We start from the raw sequence: 27,316 nt of genomic DNA on the forward strand, positions 1-27,316 counted from the left end.
TTAAACCAACTGCTGTGAATCAGCTGGACAAACCTGCACGTTATTTGAGTTTCCCAACACAGTGGGAACAGCAGGCCGGACTGTATCACATACTGAAACACTTTGATCAGTGGAAGACTGCACCATTGTCTCCTGCCATCTTTTGTAGCCATATAAACTTACGACGCGTGACACCATGTAGACCTGAGGTTGTGGTTTCCATTTCAAATGCCTGAACCCCCCCCCGCCTCCGAAACACTCTTGTGCTTTGGTGATTATTAAAGCCATCTGGATCATACCCTCATTAGACAAGACTAATCTTTGAGATTGTTCTCCACTGAAATCCATCCTCCATTCCTCCTGAAACAGCCGCCCTCCCATGTTGTCTTTGTTTCTCTAATTGCATTATGCTGTTTATTTAACTACTGTGTGTTGTTGCGTGTCCGGAGTGGACGGACACACGTCAGCATTTTAATCCCTCGAGGCTGTAAACAGTCTGCACTGAATAATTCATAGGGAACATTAAACTTCTTGTTTTGTTTTTTTAAAAATCTTGAGTAAAATCCTCGCACGTAGAGCAAACATCCTTTCAAAAATTGTTGAATCTGAGCAGCTTAAATCTATCATCATTCATGTTTGTGTACAGATACCCGAGGCAGTGGTGAGGGGACAAACACGGCCACTTTACATGTTCACGTTTCATTCTACTGGCACCGCTAACCACACGACTTGGAACTGAGGGAAAAAATAAAATAAAAATGTTTCCACTATTATCATTCTGTGTGCCTGCCTCTTTAAGAGGCTCAGCGCAAACATTTTCGACGGATTTTCAGTGCATAACTAGTCTAATGCCGTTCGGAGCGCAAACCCATAAAGAACATCAAAACGTGCAGAACATTCGGTAACAATGTGCCATGGCTTTTATCCATTCGGCGAAAATCGCAAAAAACTTGCCAGTCAAAGAGGATGGGAGTTTAGTTTAAAAAAAAAAAAAAAATAGAAAAGATACAAATCGGCACAAAGTTTAATCTGAAATTCTGTAGTTCTATGAAATATTAAAGGATTTCCAAACGGCGGACGCCAATTGTGCTCTCTTGTGTACGACTTTGCTGACGCACAACGCCACATCATACTCACCCAGTTGTATCGGGGCGCTTCAACTAGAACGAGTACCACGTGCAGTATTGGACCAAATACCTCATATCTGTATCCTGGTATCGATATCTGTGCATCCCTATTTTTCATAGGTTAACTAAGTTTGGCTGTTTCCACTTTGACTGATTTGATATTTTCAGAAACGCTATGGTTCATGTAAATGTACAAGTACGGAAATGTTCAATGAAATCACGCTTGATTCTTGAACTTTTCTCTTAGTTAAATGTGGCAAGTTCCCAGTTTGAAAGCAAGGTCGATAAATAATGAGGGTAATCAACAGCCTGCTACCCAATAATGATCATGAGAGTAAACCGGGGCAGTTAAGTGGATGCCGCCTGGACAGCAATGAAATGTTTTTCCTGGGTTTATATTCAACAGGTGCAGTCAAGAAAAGGTAGCCATAAAAGAAACCCCCAAAAATACCAACTTTGCGGGCATCCTCATGCTCCGAGTCCTCGCCGTGGTTACAATAAACAGCAGATATCCCCTGGGGAAAACGAGGGTATTAAGTCTTGAGCTCATCATTTGCAGGAATGCAGTTGGACTTCATCCAACCACAACATGCTTCGCTTGTGGTTTGTGACATCTCGGGGGGGGGGGGGGGGTAAGACCGCCTGTGGCTGAATCAGGCCAGTTAACAACACACTGCCCAATTCACAACAATTGCGTTCATTCAGGGTGTGCTGGAGAGGAGAGCCAGGGGAAGAATGGTGGGCGGAGAGAAGAGGGACCGGCGTTAACAGGTCGGCTCTGCAGCAGGGGGCAAGAAATTCCAAGGCGGACAATAAGCTTTCTTGTTCCCATGGGCTCCTTAATGAAGGGGTGTAGCTGCGTGGGTGGAGGGTGCAGGGCCGGGCGGAGGGAGGGTGCCGACTGACAGACGTGGGAGATGGAGAAGCAGCTCATTCGGAGACAACCCTGCCCCTTATCTACTCCTCCTCAGCACAGTCCACATCTGTCAGCATCCCCTCTCCCTTCCTGGACCATTTCTTTCATTTCCAGCTTCATTTCCTTCCCATTGTTTCCTTCCCTTTTCTACCAAACAGCCTGGTAATGGACTCCTGAATGAAGTGTGTCCTAGGAGGCGAGCCACTTGAGGGGGAATTTTACACTTTAGACGCATCGAGAGGCTATTCCTGGAAAACCGAGGGGATGGGTTAGAAAAAAACAACACAACCCCCCAAAAAAAACCAGCACAACAACTTCGACGGCGACTAAAAATAACATGGGAAGGAGCCGTGCCACACCTCTGCGGCAGCAGGCGGATAAAAAGCGAGTGCCAGGAATATATCCCGTACGAGAGGAGGAAAGAGATGCCAGGCGAGCCGGGGCCGGCGCTGGCAGGAAGCAGCAGGCAGACAGGCACCAGGCATGGGAAGCCTTCACCGCAGTCGTCCTCAGTGAAGCACAGCCAGGCCTGTCATCTGCCCGCTGCAATCCCATCAAGTCTGATCAGCCGACACACCACCGACATTACTACAAACCCCAGACACAGACTGAAACCAGAGAAGAGTAAAACACAATTTTTTTTTTTTCCTCTATGAATGAGTTATCTCACATCTTCCTATTGCTAATACATCACTGCCTCGTTTGTGGTTTGTTGGACCGAACCCCCAATGTTGGAGCAAATAAAGGGTCATTTCACTCAAATCAATAAATAAGAACTCTGTTAATAAGTTCTGCTTGGTGGAGTCTTCTCATTTTGGTTTCTTTCTTTAGTAAAAGTGTGAAGATTTCTGCAAACACAGTGGAAAGAAATCAATTTTTTTTTTACATCAATGTGACTGTTGATCTTCAACCACGTCGGTGTCGGATTTCAATGTGGATTCGACACAAACAGAAGTTTTGGACATTGCTTTGTGCATCAAAGTAAAAGAAAAAGAACAAAAGATGCATCCCGGTTCTCACGTAAAAGTAAAACTGGATGCTTTTTCTGACTCGTGTCAGGAAACGGGAGTTTTAGTGTTTCTCGTGATTGGGCTGGCCGCATCTCGAAACGGTTGGTCAGTTATTTAGACTCGCGTCATCAATCCTTTTATCCTTTGTAGCATTTCATCCAACTTGCTGACCAATCTAGAATCACCAATCCACATCCGATGCACGTTCTGACTGTAGGAGGAAACCAGGAGAAAAGAAAGCTTCCTGGGCTTTTCCCGATTAAGGATATTTGTATATATTAGGATCGTTGTTTTTTAGCTAAACGCTTTACTTTTGTGATCTGAGTGTGTGTAAACTGGCTCAGAGTTTGTAAGTGCTCAGAAAAACAGAACGTAGTGTCATGAGCCAACCGAATACCTTTTAAAAGTAAAGTTTTTTTTCTTCTCTGCTGCGGTTTGGATCTTACATGATCCTGAGAAACTGCAACACGGTCAAGAGTTCTCTGGGAGGCTCCGCTCGCCGTCTTAGTGGAAGTGCAGCGCTTCTCCAACAGATCGGGGCCAGTAGGTCAGCGGCGCTCTCAGAGCAACAGTGCATCTTGTGTAAAGTGATGAGCTATCAAGTATTCAGTGAAGCAAAGCGCGGCGGCGCTAATGTGAACAGTGAAGGGAGTGTTCACCCCGTTCAGGGGTCAGCGCAGTGGAACGGCCCGTCACTGGGCGGGACGCATCAAAGCCCCACCGCGGATATCCACCGCTCTGCTGGGAATCCCACCGCGCCAATAATTCATCCAGCGCACGAGGGAACGGAGGAAAAGACCAAGAAAAGTCGTTTTTTTTTTGTCGACTCTCCCATAGCTTCTCTTTATATTATTACAAAACTTTACACGGACAATTGCTAATCTCCACACTGGAGTGGAACACGGAGGGACAAAACAACAAAAAATAAAAATGTATTTCTCATCCAAAAGGCATAAATAATATAAAAGACAAACTTTTTTTCTTTAAAACAGATACATTCATATGAAATAATATTTTACTACTACAAAAAAATAAATAAGCCATCTAAAGAGTTTGTGAGCTTGGATAAGAGTCCTCCCTCCAATCGGGATATAGTTTCTGTCTCTTTAATTCTCTCCATCAGGCTTCGCTCTCAGTCTTTCTTCCGCCTCCTCGCTGCTCTCGTCTCAGTCCGTCGACAGTCGAGTGTCCTTTTCACCGTGACGTGCAGTGTCTCTGACTAGATCCCCTGGAGGCTCGTCCCCCTGGACGGCGTTCAGGCCTCCTGCGGCCCCGGCTGGATCAGCTCTCCCGCCAGGCTGCTGCTGGAGATCCACCCGGGCTTCTCGTCACAGTCCAAGTCCGGCAGGTCGAGACTCTCCCAGCACACCACCGGCCCCTCCGTGTCCGTAAACTCCGGTTCCTCGTCGGCTGACGGCAGAGAACAGAGACTCTGGATGAGACGGCGTGTTAACAAAAGAACATTGTAGAGAAGCTCACTGCACGTTGTGGTGATGCTGCAGTTTGTAAACATACAGCGTATGCAAGAGAGGTAAAATAGTACCATAATAACCTGAATATTTAAAATTTTAAGTTTTTCTTGATTGTAGCGCAGAGTTTACGTGATAAAAATGTTGACATTTTCAACATAAAGCCAGTTTTGATGACGTACTCAGGTGAAAAATGCAGTGAAATGGAAAAAAAAACCCCGAAACCCTCATATAGCTGCTTTTATAAACTCAACCTGACAACGTGGCTTTGGTGGCTTGCAATGAGCTCAGGGACGGTTTAGGCCCACAGGTCTTACGTTCCACAACCTGAACATTGGCAATGACAGAGAAAACTACTGAAACCGGAGGACGTCACAATGGGGCTGATAATTAATGGTAATTCCAGTTCAGCGTTGGGATAACGCAACTTGTGAAGAAACGGAAGCTCTGTCAAAACCTATTGGAGATGATACTGTAAATGAATTGCTACTTGCTTCATGAATGACAGGAATCAAAATAAATAAGCAGGTTTTTTTTTTTTTTAAACTATGTTCTCTTAAAAATGACTTAAAACGATGTGGTTCATTTAAACCAGGGGTGTCAAACTGATTTTAGCTGAGGGGCCACATCAACCTTACCTGACCTCTGGAGGGCCGAACAAGTCAAACATTTAACAAGTTAAACTGCAGATACGGACAAATGCAAAGTCTTTCCTTCTTTTGATGCTTTTGTAACTGCAAGAATTTGCCAGTCTATTCTGAAATATACATATTAAAGGAAATCAGATATTATTATATTTGCCAAAAAAAAAAAAAAAAACACAAAAAAACCTCCTCGGTCACCTGTATCTGGATATCCTATTTTTATTTAGGATTAAAACAATTTGTCATCATCTGGAAATTGTTTTGAGTTTACGTGTCGAAAGTATCACTTCACATAAGTTGGACTCGTCCTTTTATTGTGAAAGGTGTTGCGTCATGTGACCTCCACAGACGCATTAATAAATTCTGACCAAGGGCGGTTTTGAATGTCATTTTTGCCAATCGAGTGTTTTCAGATCAGCCTGTCAGTTTTCATATTTATACTTTAAAAAAACCATCACATGGCGGGCCGGATTAGATCCTGTGGCGGGCCGGATGTTTGACACCCCTGATTTAAACTGTATGTAAAATATTGGATGTAATTTCATCCATTTCAGGATAAATATGACATTTTCTGTAATATTTGTTTATTATATTAAATGCAAACATAATTGGGCATTTCACTGCGTTCTGCAGGAGAAGGTTTCATTAAAATTGCCTTCGTGTTTGAGACTGCTGTCGTTTTACGTAGTAACTGTTGCTTTTTACAAACAGTTTTATGACATTTTTTGCACCGCATCAAAGAAACTTTTAAATCTAAAACCTCAGGTCAACATGCCTTGCCCCTCATTGTATGACAACAACAATTATATAAACATTACTTGTGGTGGTGAAGCCTTGCTACCCCCCCCCCCCCCCCCCCCACACACACACACACACACACACACCCCCTGGTTCTCACCAGAGTCATCTGCTGGACAGTTGTCGCTGGTCCTGATCAGACAGCAGGAATGCTGCGAGGGCGACGACTGCCTGTGCTCGTCCACGTCCTGCGTCGGGGTGTCGGAGCCCCGCCGGCACTGCGGGGACACCTGCCCCAGGGGCACCATCTCCAGCCCGTCCTGCTGGCACGGCGCCACGCGGTGCATTAGAGGCAGAGTGCCGCTGGAGAAAGTGCCGTTGGCCTTGTTGTAGCACCTGCAGGGACGAACGGAGGAGGTTTCCCTCGTGACGAGTCGCGCCTCGGGTCTGAATCCTCCCCTAACCCCCAAATCCCCCACCGCTGTCGTGGTTTCCCGCCCGGACGCCGCCAATACCGACAGCGTGCAAAACAATGACGCCTCCAGAACACAAGTGACTCTCCTGCGGCTGCAGAAAACCGTTTTCGACGGCTCAGCCGGAGATTAACTCAGCCTCTGAGTAACTGTGACACGCTGTGGTTTCTGCTCTTCAGTGAAGTTACCAAAACACTGAGAGCTTCTCCGCGTTTCCCTGAACTGGGCTCCATTGGTACGCGATTGGATTGTGAACCCCCCCTTCCCAGCAGCTGGAGGTAAATAAACATGGGGCTCATTACGTCTGCTGGCTGTGTGCATGCTGGGTAAACTGTGATGCTGGGGACCCTTAAGTACATAAACAGGACAAGCAGGAGGGTGTGTGTGTGTGTGTGTGTGTGTGTGTGTGTGTGTGTGTGTGTGTGTGTGTGTGTGTGTGTGTGTGTGTGTGTGTGTGTGTGTGTGCGTGTGTGCGTGTGTGTGTGTGTGCGTGTGTTGCTGCCAAGCGCTTCTTTTTTTATTAGCTGCATGTTATGAAATACGAACAATCCCGCTTTACTTTCGCAACATCTTTTTCACTCTGTGTTTTGAGTTCCCACCAGAGGAAGTCTGAGAGTTTCACCTGGATTTTATGTCCCGACGCCATAAAAGTTTTTTTACGCTCCCTGCAGCAGGAAGTGCGTCGTTTACAGTAAGCGAGTAAAATTAAGTATACAGGGTTTAATTTAATTAAAGAGTTTGGGGATAAAGGGGCTTAGCAGCCCACATTGTTGAGCATTGCTGTTTGGTTTAACTACACCTGATGTGTTTAAAAAAGACGAAGCAAGAGAAGGAGATTGAAAAAGACTTTGCCATAGCAGTAATAAAGTACTTTTACTTGGAGTTTCTTTGCCCTCTCATAACTTTAGAAGTTTAACCCTTGTTTTACTCTTTGCATTTCTAAACAAAAAAAAAAAAAAAAAGATTTGCAATCAAAAGGAATGATATTATATTGCGCTCAAAATATATATTTCCATGTTTGCAACTATCCACATACAAGCAACATGCTGTGTTTTATTATTATTTGATTTCGCAGATCTCCGCTCTACGTCTTTCTCGCTTGACAGCGACAATCAGTTCGTGCTCACCTCTGCCGTCACGCTCGCTGGACTTGGCACAGCGCTGCAAATGTACCAGAAAAAAAACTAAATAAAAAAAACTTTCAAAGGCAGACTTGCACTTGGTTGTTCTGATTCGATAGAATCAGGTTGCTTGTTCAGCTGCGTCTCGCTGTTAAATGGCTAAATCAACCGGAGTTTTATGATTTATATTGAACGACGACACGTTTTTTTTTTTTTACTATTGAACTACACAAAGTGACTATTTGTGGTGAAAGTAGAGTCGTATTGTTTTGGCACAGTTTTGTCGAAAAGTCATTCTTGCTTCCACGAGAAGGAAGCGAGGGAGTGTGGATTTACCAGACGTGGAGCTCCCCTTCAGGTGATATTTGTGTTATGCTGCCATCTTCGCCGAACGCTTAATTAAATGGACGACGGCGTCATCGCGTCAGCTCACCTGTTGTTGTTGCAGAGGTTCTGGCAGCTCATGCAATCCGACGACTCCGTTTGAGGAAGCGCCGTGTACACGCCTCCGCCCTGGCAGGAGAGCACAGACACCACTTTTAGCCACTTCCACATCCTTATCACGTCTAACGGGGGGGAGGGGGTGTTGGGGGTCTGGGGTCGGAGCGCTCACGTTGTGGTGGTGGTGAGGGCGGGGGTGTTCGCAGTCCCGGGTGCCGTGGGGCAGCGTGCCGTCGTGGCCGTGCGGGTGGCCGGGCGAGAACAAGCCGCCGGAGCCGTTGAGCAACGCCAGGCCGTTGGGGAGTTTGTGGTGGAGGTGGTGGCACCCTTGGGGTAACATCTGCCCGCTGTAGCCCCCGTGGATGCTGCCGTTGAGGCAGCTGGTGCCGGGGAGCGTGGTGTACTCCACCACGTGGCCGTTGAGCTCGGCCGGCTGGCAGATGTAGCCTGGAGGGTTGTACTCTGCATGGCGTGGGGGAGCAAAGACGGAGACCAGTCAGAGAGTCGGAAAGAAACCAGCAACTTTTTAAACACCGTTTTAGAAAGACAGAGCGACACAACACTGAGACTGAAGATGCTGCCATGAAAGCTCTACTGCACACTTCTATTAGCCTCAAAGCCGTGCTGGCATTGAGAGCATCGATTAGTACTGTGTGCAACATACTACCGTTTTTGGACATTTGGCTCCATTGAGCAACAGGAAGTATCTTTACAATTGGCACTATGTTGATATTGGAGGAATTTTAGGACATACTTGTGAAACATTTTGCAATAACATACAGTTTTCACAACTTTGAAGTTAAAATTTAAGGGTTATTAAGGAAGGTCGGCCCATTTCAGATGAAATTGGATCGTTTGTGGCCCCGGAACTAAAATTAATTTGCCACCCGGCGTGTATATGATGTATGACTGTGCACTTTTAATCATCTTGACTGAAAGAGAAAAAACGACTACAATCACCACTGATGAACCATACATGCAAGAACTCTTTGATTAGAAGTTATAGCTCAGCTCTCCAAAGAACTTTTATATATTGATTTGGCAAAAACAAAGAACACTCACACACCTTTGTCCAATGAGTCGCCAACTTGACTCGTCTGCATGGTTTTAGACTAAACTACCTGGACAAAATCCACACATGTGCGAGGAGATCAAACAAACTTCACACAGAAATCCAGGCTCAAACATGGGGCATCCTCACTGTAAAGCCAGAGTACTTACCACTACACAACAGTATTTGCAATGCAGTACTCTGCGTAAACTAACCGTGGAAAAATCCAAAGAAAGAAAAGTCAATAGGGAAAACAAAGCGGTCTGACTCATTTTATATAATTCACTTAATGCCAATAAAATATAAAATCAACTCGAAGAAGCCAAAGATAATGTGAGTCTTAGTTTTAGCTGCCTAATTTCAAGAATTCAACATAAGCCAGTTTCAGCATAAACAACAAAATTTTATATGAATGTTTATAAACTCTGCTAACTTCATTTTGAAGGTTAAATATCTTGTATGGCAACAGATACGTTACATTTAGAGGGAGGAGGGCAAGTTCCTCTGGTCTACAATAAATTCATGCACATTCTTTGAGGAAAAAATAAGTATTTTAGTGTATTATGCCACAAACTGTGACGTTATTTTATTTATCTTCTCAGTGACGTGCGCCCTCTGTATCCAACCAATGCAAAACACCTGAAACTACATATCACCACTTTAAACCCCGTCGTTATATTAACCATAATGCCGTTGATGAAGTCCAGAGAGACGTCTGAAACCTCACAAAAACCTGCAAAACCTCACCTGTGACTCACTCTATGATTTTTTTTGGGAGTTCCAAAACTTTGTACAGATTCAGCATTTTTTGCAGGCGCACTGGGATCTGTATATATATGCACTTGGAAGGAGCACTTGGAATATGTTTTACTAGCTGTCTTGGGGCCAACAGTGCTTAAAAAAAAAAAAAAAAAAAAATGAGACTGTGTTGTACAGAGTTAACTCTTGTGTGTTTGCCATTCACTCTGGGGGCGAGCAGCAGCAGAACCTGGGAGCGAGCGCGGCATGTGCCGATGCCGAACGGCGTTCCGACACATTGCTGCCATTGTACGTCCCGCCGCACGACACACGAGGCGCGACTCACTGTGCATGTTGTTTTGCTGGCGGTTCCTCCACAGACACATGGCGATGAAGGCCAACAGGATGAAGACCATCACTCCCAAAACGCAGCCGACGATGAGGTAGAGGAGGCCTCCGGGGGGGCTGGGGGGCTCCTGGGGGTGGGGATCCGACGGGGTGATGGGGTGCTGGCTGGGCGACCCCGGCGCCTGACGTGCTGAGAACGGAGAGGTGGGGGGGGGGGGGGGGGGGGGCACGTGAACATCAGAAGTGGAAAAAAACAAAACACCACAGTACCAACCAGTAAAACACGAGCCATTGTTGTTGGGTCTCATAAAAGCTCGGTGCGTTCATGTTGCGCAAGTTTGGCGATCAGGCCCGTCATTAAAGTTACGGGGCTTCGCAGAAACTCGCCCGGAAAGTCGAGGTTTGGGGGTAAGGCGTGACTCATTTTGCTCGCGCGGCGCAGGTTCCTGTGTTTTTCTTACCTCTGGTCTCACAAATCATGACGTTACTGTAGTCGCTCTCCCCCCCGTCGTTGAAACACTGCATCTTGATGTCGTAGGAGGTCTCGGGCTGCAGGTAGCCAATCATGTGCCAGGTCCTGACACCTGGGGAGGGGCCGCGGCCGGACGGGAGGGAAAAGTGAGAAATCATTTTTGTCCACACCAGTGTTTCTCTTCTGATCACACTTCTTCTCATGTATCACACTTTTCTAGAAGCTGGAGACCTTCATACTCTTTCATTCACTCCCTGTACTCATGTACCCCCCCCCCAAACCTACAAGGCCCCGACAGTTGTTTTACTCTCGACGAGCTCCATATATGGCAGCTCTAAGTTTGTTCTGGCCAGCTTCCAGTATTCCTACTCTACACACACGCACACGAGATGACCAGACTCCAACATGGCGACGCCACATTTCCAACCAATGAGGCTGAAATAAGCTGCTGTCTGGTGTCGGCTGATGATAAATCACAGCAGGTAGATCTCAAATCTAAAAGTAAGACACGTTTTTCAATTTGGAACTCAAACAAAAATTAAAAACTAAAACGAGTGCTTATACTCAACAGAAGGAGAAAAACTTTTACAGCTTCACTTGGATTTTAAAAGACCTTCAGTTGATGCATTTTGTTGCTGAAGTGGCTTTAATCACAAGACAGAGGAGATAAAACTTTCCTCCCCTGCCGTAAAAATAACGAAGCAGAAGGGAAAAGGGTGGAATAAAGTCTTACGTTGCCTTCAACTTTTGGAAGAAAACAAAACATCAAACTTTCATTGCGTTTTGGGTGTCTGTTTACACGATGACGCTCGGAGCCACTGAAAATCTAGTTAAAAAAAAAAAAAAGTTCTGGTGCTTTATGAAAAGCTCGACGTTTCATCAGTCGTGTCATGACTTCCAGTCCATATTCTCCTGGGACTTGGTAGTATCATAGTGGACAGCCTCTATAATAACAATAATAATAATAAGCAATCCAACGTTGTCGTCTGTCGATACAAATGTCTGCGTACTCGCCATTGTTAATGTTTATAGCGTATTGGTCTTCGTGATGAACCAACAGACAGACAGACGTAAACAACAGCACTGACCAGCCGGCCGACATGACACCTTTAGCAGTTTCCGTGTTTAAAGAAATTATTTTCAAAACACTTTTGGAACGAAAACTCCCAAAAGATGCGCTTTTACTTGAAACGTCAAAAATCAGTTAAACGTCGTTCACATCAATGTCCACTTTTGATATTAGAGAGAGGGGGGGGGGGGAATCAACACTGGCTCGTGACTTAATTGTTAAACAACAATAAAAACAGTTTTAGAACAATATTTAAACACTGTTAGTGGCTGTAACAGTGAATTAGAAATGTCTGTCACGATCAATAAAAATATTAAAGAAACTACCATGAGAAACACTGGCGTTTAAACCCACGTGTTAAATAACTTGGACTAGTGTCCTATGAATGGAACGGGCGCGAGCAGACATTTGTCCCCGCCACCGAGGAGTTTGTGTAACAGCCAGAAGCTCCAATGTTGCAGAGCTGGGTGGAGTGAGCGACGCCCCTCCTTCCCTTCCTGTACCGGGCTCAACTGTTAGCATTCCGCGCGGCAACCTGAGCCGCCCTCCTCGGACCGCGCTCGCATTACAGCTCCGGCCCATTAGCTGGCAAGCATTTATTAAAAACAGATTTGAGAAAAGCGCTGCTGGCCGGGGAGAAGCACTCCATAAATCAAAGAGCAGAAGTGCCCCCTGTTCTCTGCACCCCGCGGTATCCATTACACTGTTTGTCTGCACGGCGCGAGTCTAAACCCACGACGCCGTCGGCTTCCGCTCCGCTCACCTTCCACCACGTCCCTCTTGTAGTCGCTGTCGTTGTCGCTGTCCGTGGGCCGGTAGTAGATGTAGAATCCCTGGATCGGAGTGTTGTTGTTACTCGAGGGACTATACTGGACGGGGATGGAAGGATGACGTTAGACGACAGAAATCCGCCGGGCAATTATCGTACAAAGAGAGGAAATGTCTCCGGCGGCTAATAGCGGGCCTCGTTATCAGCAGATGTACGAGCTGGATGCTGATTGCACCGTCTGTCTGAAGTGCACGAATCATGAGGCACTTCTGAGGTTCGGTAAATGCGGGGAACTATCGGCGTTCGTCGGCAGCTCAAAATGTTCCCGAGGAGGCGAATCGGCTTTGAATCAAGACGCAGAGGAGCGGGGCCTCTTATCCTCAGCTGTAATCAGCGCCGCCGCTCACTTCGGCCTGATCGAGTCTCGGCTGCAGGAGACCCAATCGACGGGGCAAAAACAGGTGAGACTTCTGGAAAAAAACCACAAAAAAAACCCGCAGCACATCCACCAAAGCACTCCTTGGGCAGGAGGGGAGGGAACTTCAGCTGGGGTACGGCGACGCGAAAAACTGTAATAACCACGATTTGCAGGCGCGAAGCAATGAAGAACAACAAGGGGTCAGATAAGTTACAAACAAGTGTGGAATAATCCAATATTGCAAACCAAAAAAATGTGCATTTTCAAACTAATTCTCGCTTAAAATCAGACTTGATACGCCTTTTATTTTGCCCCACGTCAGACTCATTTCCACATGTGTATTCACGACGGCGGCCACTTACAGTCCAGCGCAGCATGATCTGCGTGTCGCTGATGGCGTCCGTGGACGAGATGTGAGGTCCGACCACGGGCCGGTCTGCGATTCGAGGGCTGGCCTGAGGCACCTGGTAAACCTTGGAGGGGATGCTGTGGGGGCTCTCGCCGTACATGTTCATGGCGACCACTCGGAACTTGTACGGGGACCCTGGCAGGAGAGAACCACAATGTTTTATGTACCGTCAAGCTTAATTCTCTCCGTTTCATTCATACAAGATTAGATTTTTTTCCCTTTTTTACTTGCCGTTTCTAATTTAGTTATGGCTGCACGATGTTAAATAGTCAATGTTTAAATATTTATTGAACCACTGCGATTGTGAAATGACATTTTTTTTATATTTCCAAATAACAGTGCTCTTTCTCTTCTCAGACCCAAATTTAATCAGAAGTTCCCACTTCTGTAGTTCCCACCAGTAGTACTTCAGGAGCACAGACATTTTTTGGATTTATATGCTTTTTAATGTTAGCGTTCGCCAAGTATGGTTTAATGTTGAATTTATAAAGTGAAATGTGATCAATTTTCACCATAATCTGGGGCATTCTGGTCGTATTGCGCAGGTACGTTGATATACGGACCAGGAATGCACACTGCATGGAAACAAATTTGCAATACATAACAAACCCCAACCTTTATTGGAATTCTTACTAGTCGAATCACATTAATTATTATTGATACAGTCAATGCAATAGTAATGATTGAAAATTGCCCTCGATAAGTGAACGGTAAAACATATGACTATTTGTACAATAATGTGGAAGCCAAATTCCTCTAAATGTTTGATTTCACTCATTACTTTTGATTTCTGTTTTAAGCCAAAACATTTACGCACAACAATAATAAATCCATATCAAAAGTAGTGCAATCTTCAATCTGATTATTCAAGTGGAACACAATAAAATAAACAATGAAAAGAGAAACTCGATGGAGCAGTTCTCCTCCTGACGAGTTTTTGGCTCCGTTTCGGCTCTAAATTTAGCCACTTGTTTCAACAACCTCCCTCGTTTCGGAGGGATTAACCCACAAACCGAAGCATATTTTGAAGGATCAAGTCTATTTTCTTTTGTTTTGCTTGGACAGCGACAGTTATTTGGGACGAGACTCGGATCGGGTCCAAGACGGTCCTCGGACGTCTCTGGAGCAGACGCGGCGCTGGAGCACCCGTTTCTGCTGCTCGGCTAAAAGTGCTGCTCACTTTGCGGAACGTGACACCGACGCAGGGTGGGAACTGTCAGCGGAGGGTCCCTGCGTTCATTCAGCTTGGGATCTGTGCCGCGACTCTCAATGTTTTCATCCAAACTTTGGTAAAAAATAAATAAATAATCCCACAATGATTCACGGAGCCGATTTTGTGTTTGCTCCAGTAAATACTACATGTTATTTCTGTCAATAATCAACAGGCACCGTCATGGAACTCCACCTTTATATTAATGTCATTAAGCTGCGTTTTATTTTTGAGACGCGAACAATGAATCGAGCATCGGCGATGTGGTCGTTAATTTTCATGTGAGATTCAATATTTCAATCAATGCAACATCATCATGTCACAGCCTCCTACTTCATACGTTCAGCGGTGATCATAATGTTGTATTATTGTTATTATGATTACACATGTTGATATTCAATAACAGTTTTAATATACGACTTGGTCTGATATACGATAAGATATGTTAGAGGTTGTTCTGATAATAAAGCTTTGCTTTAGCACAAAAGGACGCATAGAAATCCATGTATTTTTTAATGATTAATGTTAGTAATGATCGAGTAAGCCCCTCGAAGTTATCACTATTATTATTATAATACACACGCTGTACGTCATACTGCTACAAAATGCAGTACTTTGACATTTTGTTGCATTAACAGGTTGAAGTATTGCCATGATCACAATCTAATTGTTTTTTAAATCATATTAGAAAATGTACCAGCATCACTGTAAATGCTATGAACCAGTGGAGTTGCACATAAAACAACATTATGACACATAGCTAAACTCACGCGTCTGTTTAACCGCCAAGCTCGACTATAGCTGTGAGTTAGCTTTTCATCTCTATTAAACATACACATTGGTTTAATTATAGACAAACTGGAGGCTTTTATCCGCTACATACTGGGTGAAGGATTCACCCTTCAATGCAGTAAAACCTTTGCTTTGTGTAGGATTTACACGTAAAATGTACAGAGTAAGCAAGTTTAAAACTCTGTGATGTATGCCATTTATTCAGGTTACAAAAACAACAATCTCAAGAGTTGTATACGAACTCAGAAAAGTCAAAAAACAAGCTGTAAACCCACCGGGCTCCAGATTGCGAACTTCCACCGACAGCTTGAGAGGTGAGATGTTATCGGCGGCCACCACCCACTCGGCGCTGCGGCCACGTCGGTAGTCCACGCGGAAAGCTGTGATCGGCGAGCCGCCATTGGCTCTCGGGATCCAGGTGACGTACACCGAGCTCTCGGTCGCCATGGAGATGGTGGGGCGATCGGGAGCCTCGGGCACTGAAACAGAAACGAATAAAAAGAGGATAAATCTTCCAGATTACAAGCTGGCAACCGTCATCGCTGCTCTGGAGGCTCATGCAGGGACACAAGGAGTTCACAGGGAGGGAGGAAAAAAAACACACATCACAGCGAAGCCACGGAGGGATGTGTACTTACTGCCACGGCTCTTAGTCACAGAGTTAGAGAGGGCAGGAGAGAGTAAGAGAGAGAATGAGAGAGAGAAAGAAAGAGAGAGAGAGAGAGAGGAGGGTTAGTGAAAGGACCACTGTCACGTCCAGTAAAGTAGGCCTGGATGTAATTGTGAGTAAAAATAAGCACACATTCTGTATTTCAATGCCTTCAGACGACATCGAGTCACAGCCAGCCTTATTCGCCGAACCCAGGAGTCTGAGGCATTTATGAGCAAAACAGATGGATTTTTTTTTTTGGGGGGGGGGGGGTGATTTTCCACCAAATAAAATTTGCCTGGAGCCACAAAACACGTTAATTGTCTGAAAAGAAGAAGAAGAAGAAGAAAAAAAAACAACTCTGAAAGCTATTTAGTTTCAAACTGAAAACTGACGTTGTATCCATGAAGTGTCATGGCTACTATTTACATGCATACTATTGCATTTCATTGCTTTTGTAGCCAATTTGACCAATTTCTCCTCCCCCCCCTCCCCATGGATTTTTTTCAGCTTCAGGCATTTTAAATATTTTAGCCGTTTAAAGCCGCTGTGCATTTCCTAATGGTTTAAACAGTTTTGGCCACCTTAGCAATTTTTACTTCCTTTTGACTGTTTTTAATGATTCATCATTGCAATTTTAACAGTTCTCTATTTTTTTTTTTATACTTCTTTCGCTTTGTTTTTTAATTTTTTTTTATCAGTTTTAGCAGTTTGATCAATTATGGCTGTTTTTAGCCTGGGGATAAGATTGGAAAACTGTGTGGTATGCACATAAAAAGCAGAATGTTTATTTAGAAAGAGACACTACAGAGGGGCGAAAGAGCCGCAGGTTGCAGACCTCTGGCCTAACCTAACCTTGACACCGGTGTCAAACAGCGTTCCTATGAATTCCACCATTCAAAACACGACACCGTTAAAACCCAGCACATCACAAACTCGACCTGAACTCCACACTTCGTTCATATGATCAGGATCAGGGTCAAAGATGGAATTCAGTCCAATGGTTAATCTCAACTTCAACATCAAACTGAGGATTAGCTCAAAACTCTATCCTGTAACCTCAATTTGACGTCGACTTGAGCTTGAACTCACATTAAATCTAATCCCAATTGTGGCGTTAACTGCAATCCTAACCCATTTTTGGTGCATGCCTTCAGTTCCCTTCTCTTCCCAAACTGGATCCTGCTCATGGAGTTAAAGTGACCTTGAAACACAACATTGACTGCTTGGATTCTGACGTCTGTGCTTGATTGTTTACATTTGATGCGGTGAGCACTGCAATGTCTAAGTGGAGCTAACCGACCTGTGCAGTTTCACACCAAACCAATCAGTAAACAGAGAAAGCCAGTACGATATTTTAATAATCCAAACGCGTGTCTTCAACCTTTGTAACCCGTGTGTAAATGTACTACTCCGAAGCTGTGTGCAGTCTCGCGTCATTGTGCTGACAGCATTTTTCTTCCCGAGCGTCATTACACGGTGTCAACTACGGTCCCAGTGTTTGTGCTCGGCAGCACAAAGAAACAAAGCAGACCACATCTAAACACCTCGCTGTGACGTCAGCTCAGCGGTCTGGTCGTGAACTCGAACTGGAATCGTCGACAAGACAGAAAGCCCCCCCCCCCCCCGGCGTACTTCGAGAAACATCCCGCGATCCTTCCCTGCAGAGCGCACGCTCACCTCGGTCGTGTATGACGACTCCAAAGTGGGTGTTGGGGGTTTTGTCCTCTGGGGCTTTGGGGGGCATCGAGATGACGGGAGGCTTGGACGGATTCTTGTTGGAGGAAGCGGTCTTTTCTGGGGGGGGGGGGGGGGGGGGAAGGAGAAAAAAAACAGATTCAGAGGGTATTTTCAACGTTTCGCTCTTGATTTTGAGACGTTTCCACTTGGAAACTTCGCCGTGCGGTTGTTTGAGTGAGCGTGCAGCTCCAGCTTAAACCTTTCAAGAGCAGAAAGAGTACAAACAACCTCACGCAAAGTGCTCGGAATTGCATTTAAAAGTAAAAATAACAACAATAATTTTGTAGTTTTGTTTTGGGTTTTTTTTTCCGCGCTGTGGTCATTACAGAGTATACCAAAGCAAATGTGCTGTTTATTCTTATTCATGTCACTTCGGTTGAAGCAGTTGGTGACATTTAATAGAGGAGTTTTGATATATATGAAAGGAACAAGCGGGATGTATTGTATCTTACAGAAACGGGCCTGGAAAACAAAACCAAAAAATAAATAAATAAATCAACATCTCTTCGTATTTCAGTTCGCAGCCACATCTGGACTTCTCCCTTTTGTTCAGGACTATTTTATGAAAAGAAGCCACCCGAGGGATGCAATCATGTCTGTGGTCTTTGGCAGCTCTTGAAATATTTCTGACCAAGGAACAGTTTGTCATCCCTGCTGTGGCAGAGAACTATTGTTAGGTTTTTTTTTCTCTCCCTTGACATCTGTGGTCATTCTTATTTTTTTTTGTCCCAAAAACACAGAAAATGTCCTCGGAGTCAAGTACCATGACTGATCCAGTGGGGTTTGTCTGGGATTCAAATTGATGGAAGCAGACTTTTTAAAGGAACGCAGGATAAAGTATGTCAGCGTTCATGAACTCAACACGAACTAATTTAATCTGGATCAGTGCGACAGTTAAATATTATTTAGAATAGAGCCTCGTCTTTCAAAAACCACGATCACAATGTTAGCGTAAAGTTAGAAGCACCAAAAACAGGCAGTTTTTATGCCATTAAATGGAAAATGCAATGCAGAAAAAAGCATGTTTCTGCTATATATATATATATATATCTTCCTAAATGTCTGCTGAATGTCAACGCGAAATGTGGTGTCCAGAAACAACCAGATGCTCTTCAACTCAGAGGAGCCGACACCAAAACTTGACATTTACTGTTGACACTTCAGGCAGCTGAAAATCTGTCGTGGGGAAAATCGCGAAGTCGCATCTTCCAATGCAAAAAATGTAATTTGATAGGAGCCGCACGAATGCAGCTGTATTTTCTTAGTGGTTTTTTGGTTGTTTTTTTTTTTTTAATCTTTGGGAGGTAGGACTGACCTTTGCCCGTGCGAAAGGTGAGCATGGCCGGCTGACCCTCGCCCACAGAGTTTCGAGCCACCATCAGCACCTCGTACAGGCTGGACGACTCCAGCTCAGACAGTCGCAGGCTCTTCTCGCTGCCGGGGACTCGAACCGTGTGCCAACTGCCCACCCACGTTCCCATTTCATCCACCTGACAGGAACATACAAATAAAAATACAACAATGAAAACTAGTGAGAAAAATAAGAAAGCGCCACAATTCGGTAGCTTTAAATGCTTGAAGTCTCAAGCAAATCACAGTTCTAATGACAGCGTCAGTTTGTCTTTTAACGTGAATCCAGATCCAGACTACTTCTGTGAAAGTTGCTCATTCTTTACTGCTTTATTAAGTTTGAAAGTTTACTTTACCTTAATGCAAAGAAAACTGAACTGGTTACTTGGGGAATTAATCAAAAATGCTTTTCTCTCCCTGGATTCGGCTTGTCCGATTAGCCAAGGTATTAGCACTGAAAGCTAATCTGTTTCACAACCGATTCCCACATCAAATTCAACAAATTCTACAGTCGGCAACAAGTGAGATGCTTGATGATCTGCATGTGATTTCCTAAAATAAACATTATGGAAAAGAAGAAAAAGGCATAAAATGTTCAGGGTGAAAATGAAAAGCTTTTGTTGTTTGTTTTTGTTTCTCCCCCCACCTTTCGATATTTGACAAAATATGCGTTGATGGGGCTGCCTCCGTCCCGCCCCGCCCTCCACTCCAGATCGTACACGTCGGGCTTATGAGTCTGAGGAGGGCTGATGATGATCGGCGCCTCCGGCGTCGGACGGTCGCCGCTCCGGTTGGCTGGCAGCTTGACGGGGGCGGCCTCGTCCTCGGTCAGGAAGCGGTCGTGGCCTTCGTCGCTCTGCATGGGGTGGCGCGATGGCGACGCCTCCGGCAGCGCGCCGGCGGTCGAGTCAAACTGCAGGTCTGTGAGGGTTGAAATATCAAAGATGATCAAAAATTCTACTTCTAAATCAGATCAGGTGCAAACACTGAAACACAAAACTCAAGGTTTAGCACAAATATCACCACAACAATCAGCCATAAGATTATGACCGTTTAGTTATCGTGACGCCCGATTACGGCCGGGATAAAATTCATCTTTTAACTTTCGTGTGCCTCAATTTTATTCTTCCATTTCATAAAAACTGGTATTTCTGTGCGCAACAAGTACTTAAAACCTTTCACTGTACATTATACGAGGTATAATTGTTGTGTGTGACCAATGAAGGACTTGATTTGAACTGTCGCTTGCAGTGCAGCTGAATAAATGCTGACCTGTGCCGGAATTGGATTTTTTTCTCGGACTAACCTGAAGTGCTTCTTGGGCCCTGTACGCACAAGGTTTTGAAGTGACAATGCAAAACTTTAGTTGCATTTTCGGGGTCCATTTATACAATAATGGTGCAACTTTTCGAAAACAAAAACGTTCTGGAAATGCTGGGGCTCCTGCCTCTGTGCATGTGCACCATGGTTATAGCATATAGTTCTTCTGCACATGCACAAGTAGATATACAATGACAACAATGGCGGCCTCCAGCGTGTGAAGACTCCCAGTCCATTTTCTCCTGGGACTTGTAGTTTTATTTTGACAGTCACCTGGAATAACAATCCAACTTGGTAGTCTGTCCATACGAATGTCCGCGTACTCGCCATTACTCATGTTCACCGCGCATTGTTCTCTGTGCATGAGCGTGCAATTACATTAAACAAACAACAGCACCTACTAGCGTTTCTGCCGTTTTGCATAAACGAACATCTTATTCAAAACGTTGACGTTTAATGCGTGAAACTTTTCTGAAACGGAAATGCAAAAACGAAGCCCTGCTACTTGAAACATTGTCGTAAGGCAAGCCTCAGACTAATTTGTCTGTGTGTGTGTGTGTGTGTGTGTGTGTGTGTGTGTGTGTGTGTGTGTGTGTGTGTGTGTGTGTGTGTGTGTGTGTGTGTGTGTGTGTGTGTGTGTGTGTGTGTGTGTGTGTGTGAGATCAGGCCTGGGAATCAAAAGTCTAAAGTGTACTCTAAAAACCCCAATCACTTACACTCAGTTTCTTGTTTTTCATCTTTAAAATGCGCATTTTTTGCTCCCCCGCCTCATACTGCACGTCATACTTGACCAATCATTTATAAGTACAAGAAAAGACAAAAAACAAAACAACATTTTCTGTGTCCCATATTTAGTTTCCTCCGTTTGGGTGCAAATCGAAGTTGCGGACCTCGATCAATGCACAAAGCGCTGAAAACAGATCTCATGGCAACAGAGTTACTCAGAGCAGCCCCAGATGTGCACAGGCCGCTCTGGCCAGCTGGGACCAGGGGGTTTATACGTTCAGTTAGTTTTTAATAATCTGCGAAAAACAACAAGATAAATGGGCGTTTGCGTCGTATTTTGTTTTAGTCAAATTCAATCCGTGGCGGTTCACCTGGGTAACTCATGCAGGCCTCAACGCCGCCGACGCTGGTTTGGCAGCATCCTGGCGACGCTTTTCACAGGTATTTGCAAGACACCGAGCCTGGCCCAGGAGAGCCCGGACCGCTCGACCTCGAGGCGCAGAGCTGACGTCAGGCCGCATTGGAAACGAGTATCAAAGCCCACGACAAGTGAGCAGAGAGGTTAAGGCAGCGCGGCTTGTCACGGGGGGGGGGGGGGGGGGGGGGGGGGGGGCGCGCTGCAGGGTCCCGGGTCCGGTTTCAGGCTGTTTTCGGTGCGCGCGGCACCGGTTCACTTTGTAAAACAAACAGGCCTGGAGCTGGTAACACTAGACCCGATCCTGGGACCGCGGCCAGCTGCCGCACATTCCACACACCAGCCATTAAAATACCGGAGAGAATCAGACCTCAGCACTGCGTCCAGGCCTCCGCGCACTCGAACCCTAACGACACTCCCCCCCCCCCCCCCCCCCCACAGCAGAAACCACAGCCAGCGCTCCTGCTCCACAGCGGGGGGGAGGCGACTGAGGACACGGAGGCCTCCCCATCCTCACCGGGAGGAAGAGACAGAGCTCTGTGCTGCTACACCTGCTCAGAGTTCTGCCGGGTAGGTACGTCCAAGTCATCGGCCCATTAGGGAAAAGCACCTCTGAGTGAATGTGATGGTGAATCACAAAGGGTTTCCAGCAGAGACGACAGCCACGGCTGCATTTTCTCCAGTCCTCACTGATTATCTCCATCTGAAGTGCTTCAACTGACGACGATTCCCCGATGGCTCAATCAATCATGTGGTCTCCGCTTCGCTTTTAATTTTTCTTTTCGTTTTTTTTTTTGGAGAAGCCAAAATTCAAAGGTGAATTCGTAAAGTAATTTACATGAATTTATCCACCGAAACTTGAAATGAGAGGTACACACGAGGTAAAAACCCGTCCTGTCACTTTTGACGCCTCTGAAGAAATTGAGCAGCAAATAAAACTTTTTCCACCTGAGATTTTTTTTTGGTGAAATGAAGCTCTTTCCTTCAGACCTAAAACAAACTGGTTTATGTCTGAAGCTCCTCATTCAAGTTGCTTCAAAACACTACATTTTAGAAGAAATGCATTAAATATTTAAAAAAAGAAATTTTGGGGGGAATATAGTATTTTCTACTGTTAAACTTTGATAGAAAATCAAAATCAGTGTTGCTAGATTTCTTGTTTTTGCGTGGGATAAAATTATTTGTCTCCTCAAAGCAATTAAAGCTACAAAACATGCAAATAAATATTTTAAATACCATTTACATGGCAAATCCAAAGTCACGCTGCACAATGTTAATCTCACACTAATGTAGATCACATTAAAATGTTGCTTGGCTTATTTTTACAGTTAATGTGCAATATGTAAATTAACTAGTGAGTTGGGTGCATTCTTTAGAAAAAAGATTGACATTACAAAACAATCACATGTTAATGTACGTTAATGTAAATGTCCTCTCCTCACCTGTCTGAACTGCGCTCAGCCACTGGATCAGAACCTTTGAATCTCTTTAAGATCTTTACTTGTATTTAAATCCGAACAAACTTTTTCAGTCACAATTGAGTATTTTCATATTTCCACTCTGTGTGTGGCTTCCATGCATTTGCCTCCTGATGTACAGAACTTAGATCCTCTCCCATTTTGTTTCTTAACTTCAATTTGCATTAATCATTCTATGCTGAGAGGCGAAACATGATTCGGAGGTGGGGATTGGTTTGTAAAAGATAAAACAGTCACTTTAGAGTGTATGTGATTATTCGGGATCGACTGGTTTGTCATTTTTTTCTGACACTTTAAAAGAACGATATAGAGAATAATCATATGACGCAGCCCTGCAATGATTCTATTAAATATTTGGTTGAATAACCGAAGAAAAAGAAAGTTGTTTGCCTTGTATTTGTCATTTCAGTGCGGCACAGTGTGTGCAGAACGGAACAAAGCCAACGAGCGTAGGACAGAAAACACACACCACACCTCCCAGCGACGAATCCCAATTTGCCGGGTTGCCATGGTACTGGAATCAACAACACCGAGCCAAAAGATAAACCCAAACATGTTTCAAATCAGTGTTTGCAATGAATTACGACAAGTGGACTGCGCTTCACAAATCAATGGGACCGTTTACAGCGAGAGCAAAGGGCGCTTGATACCGCTCCTGTATTTGGTGCTTAAAACGAAAACTGAGCCCAAACAGGACAGGACAGTGTGTTTACCCCTGTGCGGCAGATCCTCCTTATCAGCTTTCTGTTTGTGTGTGTAAAGGTGGTCCGCCGCGAAAGATATGAACTCTCATTCTTCCTCCCGAGGTTTGTGGAAGAGAGCAAATGTTTAGCAGTGAACCGGCGCGGCCCAGCCTGATTTGTACTCCCCGTGTACCACATGCATCTGCATTAATCACTGTGCAGATAGAGGGGCCGAGCTGAGGAATGGGGTCTTGGCGCGGACTGGCCGGGGAGGGAGGGAGGGAGGAGAGGGGGAGACGAATGGAGGAGGTGTACAGGAGGAGGAGGAGGGGGGGGGAGGGGGGAGTGATGTGTTAATAAATAAAAGGCAGTTGTGTATGATGTTGACAGCTGGGTGGTCTGGTCCTCGTCATAACCCTCCACGGCTACTCCTTGCATTCCAGCGTCCGGGGGCTTATCCCCGACGGTGTGCACAAAGCTCACTCTCACGCTCAAGCTCAGTTCAAGGCTCAGGAGGAGGGCGGCCTTGGCCGAGCCTCCCCTACCAGCTCTCAGGGGAAACACACACATTCACACTCACAAAGCCAGGACTCCCCACGGATACTGTATGTGCAGGCCCGCGCAGAGCCCATCTGGTGGGATGCCTTAACCCTTTCTGACACCGGACCCAAAAACACTTCATGGGTAGTGATTCGCACAAGGCAGCGTTTGCCTGGAGCTTCTGAAAAGGCGTGCGGCGTCCCCGACGCAAACTCACGACGGAGGGAAAAGTTGAGCCCAAACTCAAAACGTGAGACAGACACAGGAAACTGCATCTGGACAAACCTCTGAATGTTTGTACAATATGAACAACTAATGCACTTTTATAATTATATTCTTTTTTTTTTAAACTTAAGGTTATTCCTTATTGGTTTCTTCATTTAGGTTTAGTGTTTACTTTACATGTGTGAAGGGAAACCGCAGAGTGAGGGACTTCATTGTAACCAACTGTTGTACTTCCCGAGTCTTTTCCACTGACAGAGCAGACAACGGCACGAACAGAAAGGTCAAAGTGTTCAGCATTAACGTTATCCAACGCTTTTGTCTCCACGGAGGAGCAGCTCTGTTACTATTTCACCAAGCTGCTGTTTGCTGAAGGTGGAGCGTCTCATTAATGCTGAGCCAACTGCCGCCTTGAAAGATTTCCAAACTGAATCACGGAAATGCACAAGTAGAAATGTTTTCACAGCTGCCGTTTCCTCTGATTGGTGTAAAAATGGATTAATGGCTCTTGTGTAAAAGAAAGTTTGTGGCCATCGTAACCAAGAAAAACCCCCAGAACAAAACAAAACAAAAAGACGATTGATTGTTTGCATACCTGACTGAGTCGTGAGAATCCCGTACGACTGCGCCGAGCCGATCCCGTTGTCTAGCAGACACTGATACACTCCCTCATCCGGCGGCGTCACATCTGTAATAACAAGCGAGGGTCCGGACGTCTGAAAGCGGCGCGATGGGCCGATGGCATCGGCGTTGAAGAGCCAGGTGACGTTGGGCGGAGGGTTTCCTTTTGCTTCACATGTAAAAGTTGCGGTGGAGCCGGGAGAGACGAGCTGGTTTGCCAGACCCACGGTAACAGAAACAGGCTCTGTGTGAAAAGAGAAAGGAAAGCGTCAACAAGAGCCCCCCTGACTGTCTGCGGCGAGCCGTCGCCACGATGCGTTTCCCCTGTGTTGCTCTCTTACCGAGAACATTCACAGTATAGTTGGCGCTGGTCAACCGCCCCCGCTCGGTCTCCACAGCACAGGTGTAACTGCCTTCATCCCGCCTCGCCACGCTCACAAGGACCAGGTTGTTGTGCTGCCGCTGGCGGGACAGATCCAGCGTGACCTCGTCGCCATTCCTGAACCACTTGGCTGCCGGCGCACCACCCCCCGACACCACGCACTCCAGCGTCAGCGGCTGCGACTGCTGCGCCGAAACAGTCGTTGGGTTGGCGGGATAAACTATCCGCACTGAGGAGGAAGGGTCCGACTCTAAACAAAATGAACAAATATATTAATGGGATGAAGGGGGAAAAAAAATGACAAATTACAGTCCAGATGTCACAAATCCCAAATCGTCAGACTGACCTTTGACTACTAACTTAGTGCCGTGAGGCTGCACGATGGTTTCCCCGGTAACAGGGTTCACTGCACCGCATTTATACATGCCCTGGTGCTGGGCTGAAACCGAGCGAATGTGCAGGTTGCCGGATGGAAGTATTAAATAGTCATCTGGGGAAGAAAAAAAAAAGACGTGAAAAGAGTGATTCCAGTAGCAGCACGGGCATAATCCCACAATATCTGCAAGAGTTTTATAAACGTGAAAAGATTAAATGAAGACAATTATTGGTTTATGTGTTCCTTTTTTTTTATCTCTGTAAAGAGGTTGTAACTGCTCTCAATATGCAGGTTGATTATTTTGTTTTCAGTGGTTGAAGTGACAGTCAGAAATTTGACAAAATGGCTGTTTCAATAACCTTAGATCTGTATATTTCTATTTGTGAATCAAATATTTTCATTACAGTCACTTAGGATTTCCTTCATGTGATCTTGAAAAGTCAATTGGCTGCATAAAAATATGAATTGTCCTCGGGTCGGTTCGTGGATTCGGACGGTCCAGAGTATAACTTAGTAATGAACATTAAAGCCAAAAGTGCACATGACTTCATTGTTTGAGCGAAGTGTCAAGTTACTGCTGTTTACAAGAGGACCCAGAGATGAACTCTCAATATAAACAAAATAATCAAGCAGCATAATGATAGCAGTTACAGAAATAGAAGGATCAAGTAGAGATACAAGCTCAAAGAAAAACACCAGCATTACTCTCACATCTAATGACCGTAATGAAATTGAGAATATTAAAATAAACTTAACAAACAATTACTTTCATGATTGACTTACAGAAGATTTAAAGCATTTAAGCCAATCTTCTTTTAAATAATCTTCATAGATGTGAATATTTTCCGGTTTCTTCATGATTATCATTAGATTTGTGGGACACATCTGTCTACTGCAGTATTTCTAATATGTTGAAGACTAAACATCTGATAGAAACATTGAACAGTAAAATACCTTTATAAAATCTACATGGAAATTACACAGATAAATGAAGCAAACTTTTTTTTCTTTGGTTTTATAATCTGTATTATATTCTGCATTATTCCCTACAATGATCGACTATTCCAGCTATAGATATTATACAGCCCTATCAATGGGCCTTTTTTCCTGATCAGTTTTACATTTTTACATATTTCTGCTCTCGTTTCAAATATACCTGTTGACACTTCCACCCAGTCCCCTCGTATTCTCAGTCTGGGAAGAGCTGGAGGGACACTGTGCGGTAGAGGACACTCGATGACGACAGCGCTGCCTTCAGCTGCTGATAAAGATCGCCGTCTGCCATCCTTATATTCTGAGATTTCTGTAAGCGCACAAAAGAAACATGCTTTGGTCAACCTTGCATTCACTGAATAACACCGGGGGTGCGTTATGCTCTGAGATTCGGGAGCCTGACAAGCACCACTTGAGTTGAACTGTTTGTGTTGGATGGCGGGGTTTGTTTATTGCTGCAGTGAGTGATTCCACTCATGCCTGATACAGAGTCGGATCAGGGTCAAACTCTTAGTGTGATGTCCAAGAACACAAGCAGCATCCCAGCAGGGACATAACACACCACACAGGAAAACCCAAGGCTCATTAAGGATGCTGGTCAAGAGGCATCTGGAAGGCTGCCTGAAT

At 45.0% G+C, this 27,316-nt stretch overlaps 1 protein-coding gene across 1 annotated transcript in view; it reads right to left on the reverse strand.

The window, feature by feature from the left end:
* Window positions 1–3,852: 3,852 nt before the first annotated feature.
* cdon (cell adhesion associated, oncogene regulated) overlaps window positions 3,853–27,316 on the reverse strand; it is a 38,483-nt gene continuing 15,019 nt past the window's right edge. Inside the window, exons 4-19 of the mRNA XM_080512998.1 lie at window positions 26,853–26,999; window positions 25,667–25,810; window positions 25,280–25,570; window positions 24,913–25,182; window positions 19,580–19,854; window positions 18,899–19,073; window positions 17,524–17,640; window positions 15,470–15,673; window positions 13,146–13,327; window positions 12,360–12,465; window positions 10,517–10,639; window positions 10,054–10,245; window positions 8,091–8,380; window positions 7,911–7,990; window positions 6,044–6,279; window positions 3,853–4,442 (exon numbers count right to left, since the gene is read on the reverse strand). Of these exons, the coding sequence (XP_080369124.1) occupies window positions 4,288–4,442; window positions 6,044–6,279; window positions 7,911–7,990; window positions 8,091–8,380; window positions 10,054–10,245; window positions 10,517–10,639; window positions 12,360–12,465; window positions 13,146–13,327; window positions 15,470–15,673; window positions 17,524–17,640; window positions 18,899–19,073; window positions 19,580–19,854; window positions 24,913–25,182; window positions 25,280–25,570; window positions 25,667–25,810; window positions 26,853–26,999 (2,987 nt within the window). The 3' untranslated portion in view covers window positions 3,853–4,287. The remainder of the gene's footprint in view (window positions 4,443–6,043; window positions 6,280–7,910; window positions 7,991–8,090; window positions 8,381–10,053; window positions 10,246–10,516; window positions 10,640–12,359; window positions 12,466–13,145; window positions 13,328–15,469; window positions 15,674–17,523; window positions 17,641–18,898; window positions 19,074–19,579; window positions 19,855–24,912; window positions 25,183–25,279; window positions 25,571–25,666; window positions 25,811–26,852; window positions 27,000–27,316) is intronic.

This window comes from Blennius ocellaris (genome assembly GCF_963422515.1).
Source record: "Blennius ocellaris genome assembly, chromosome: 2".
In the NCBI taxonomy this organism is placed as follows: Eukaryota; Metazoa; Chordata; class Actinopteri; order Blenniiformes; family Blenniidae; genus Blennius; species Blennius ocellaris.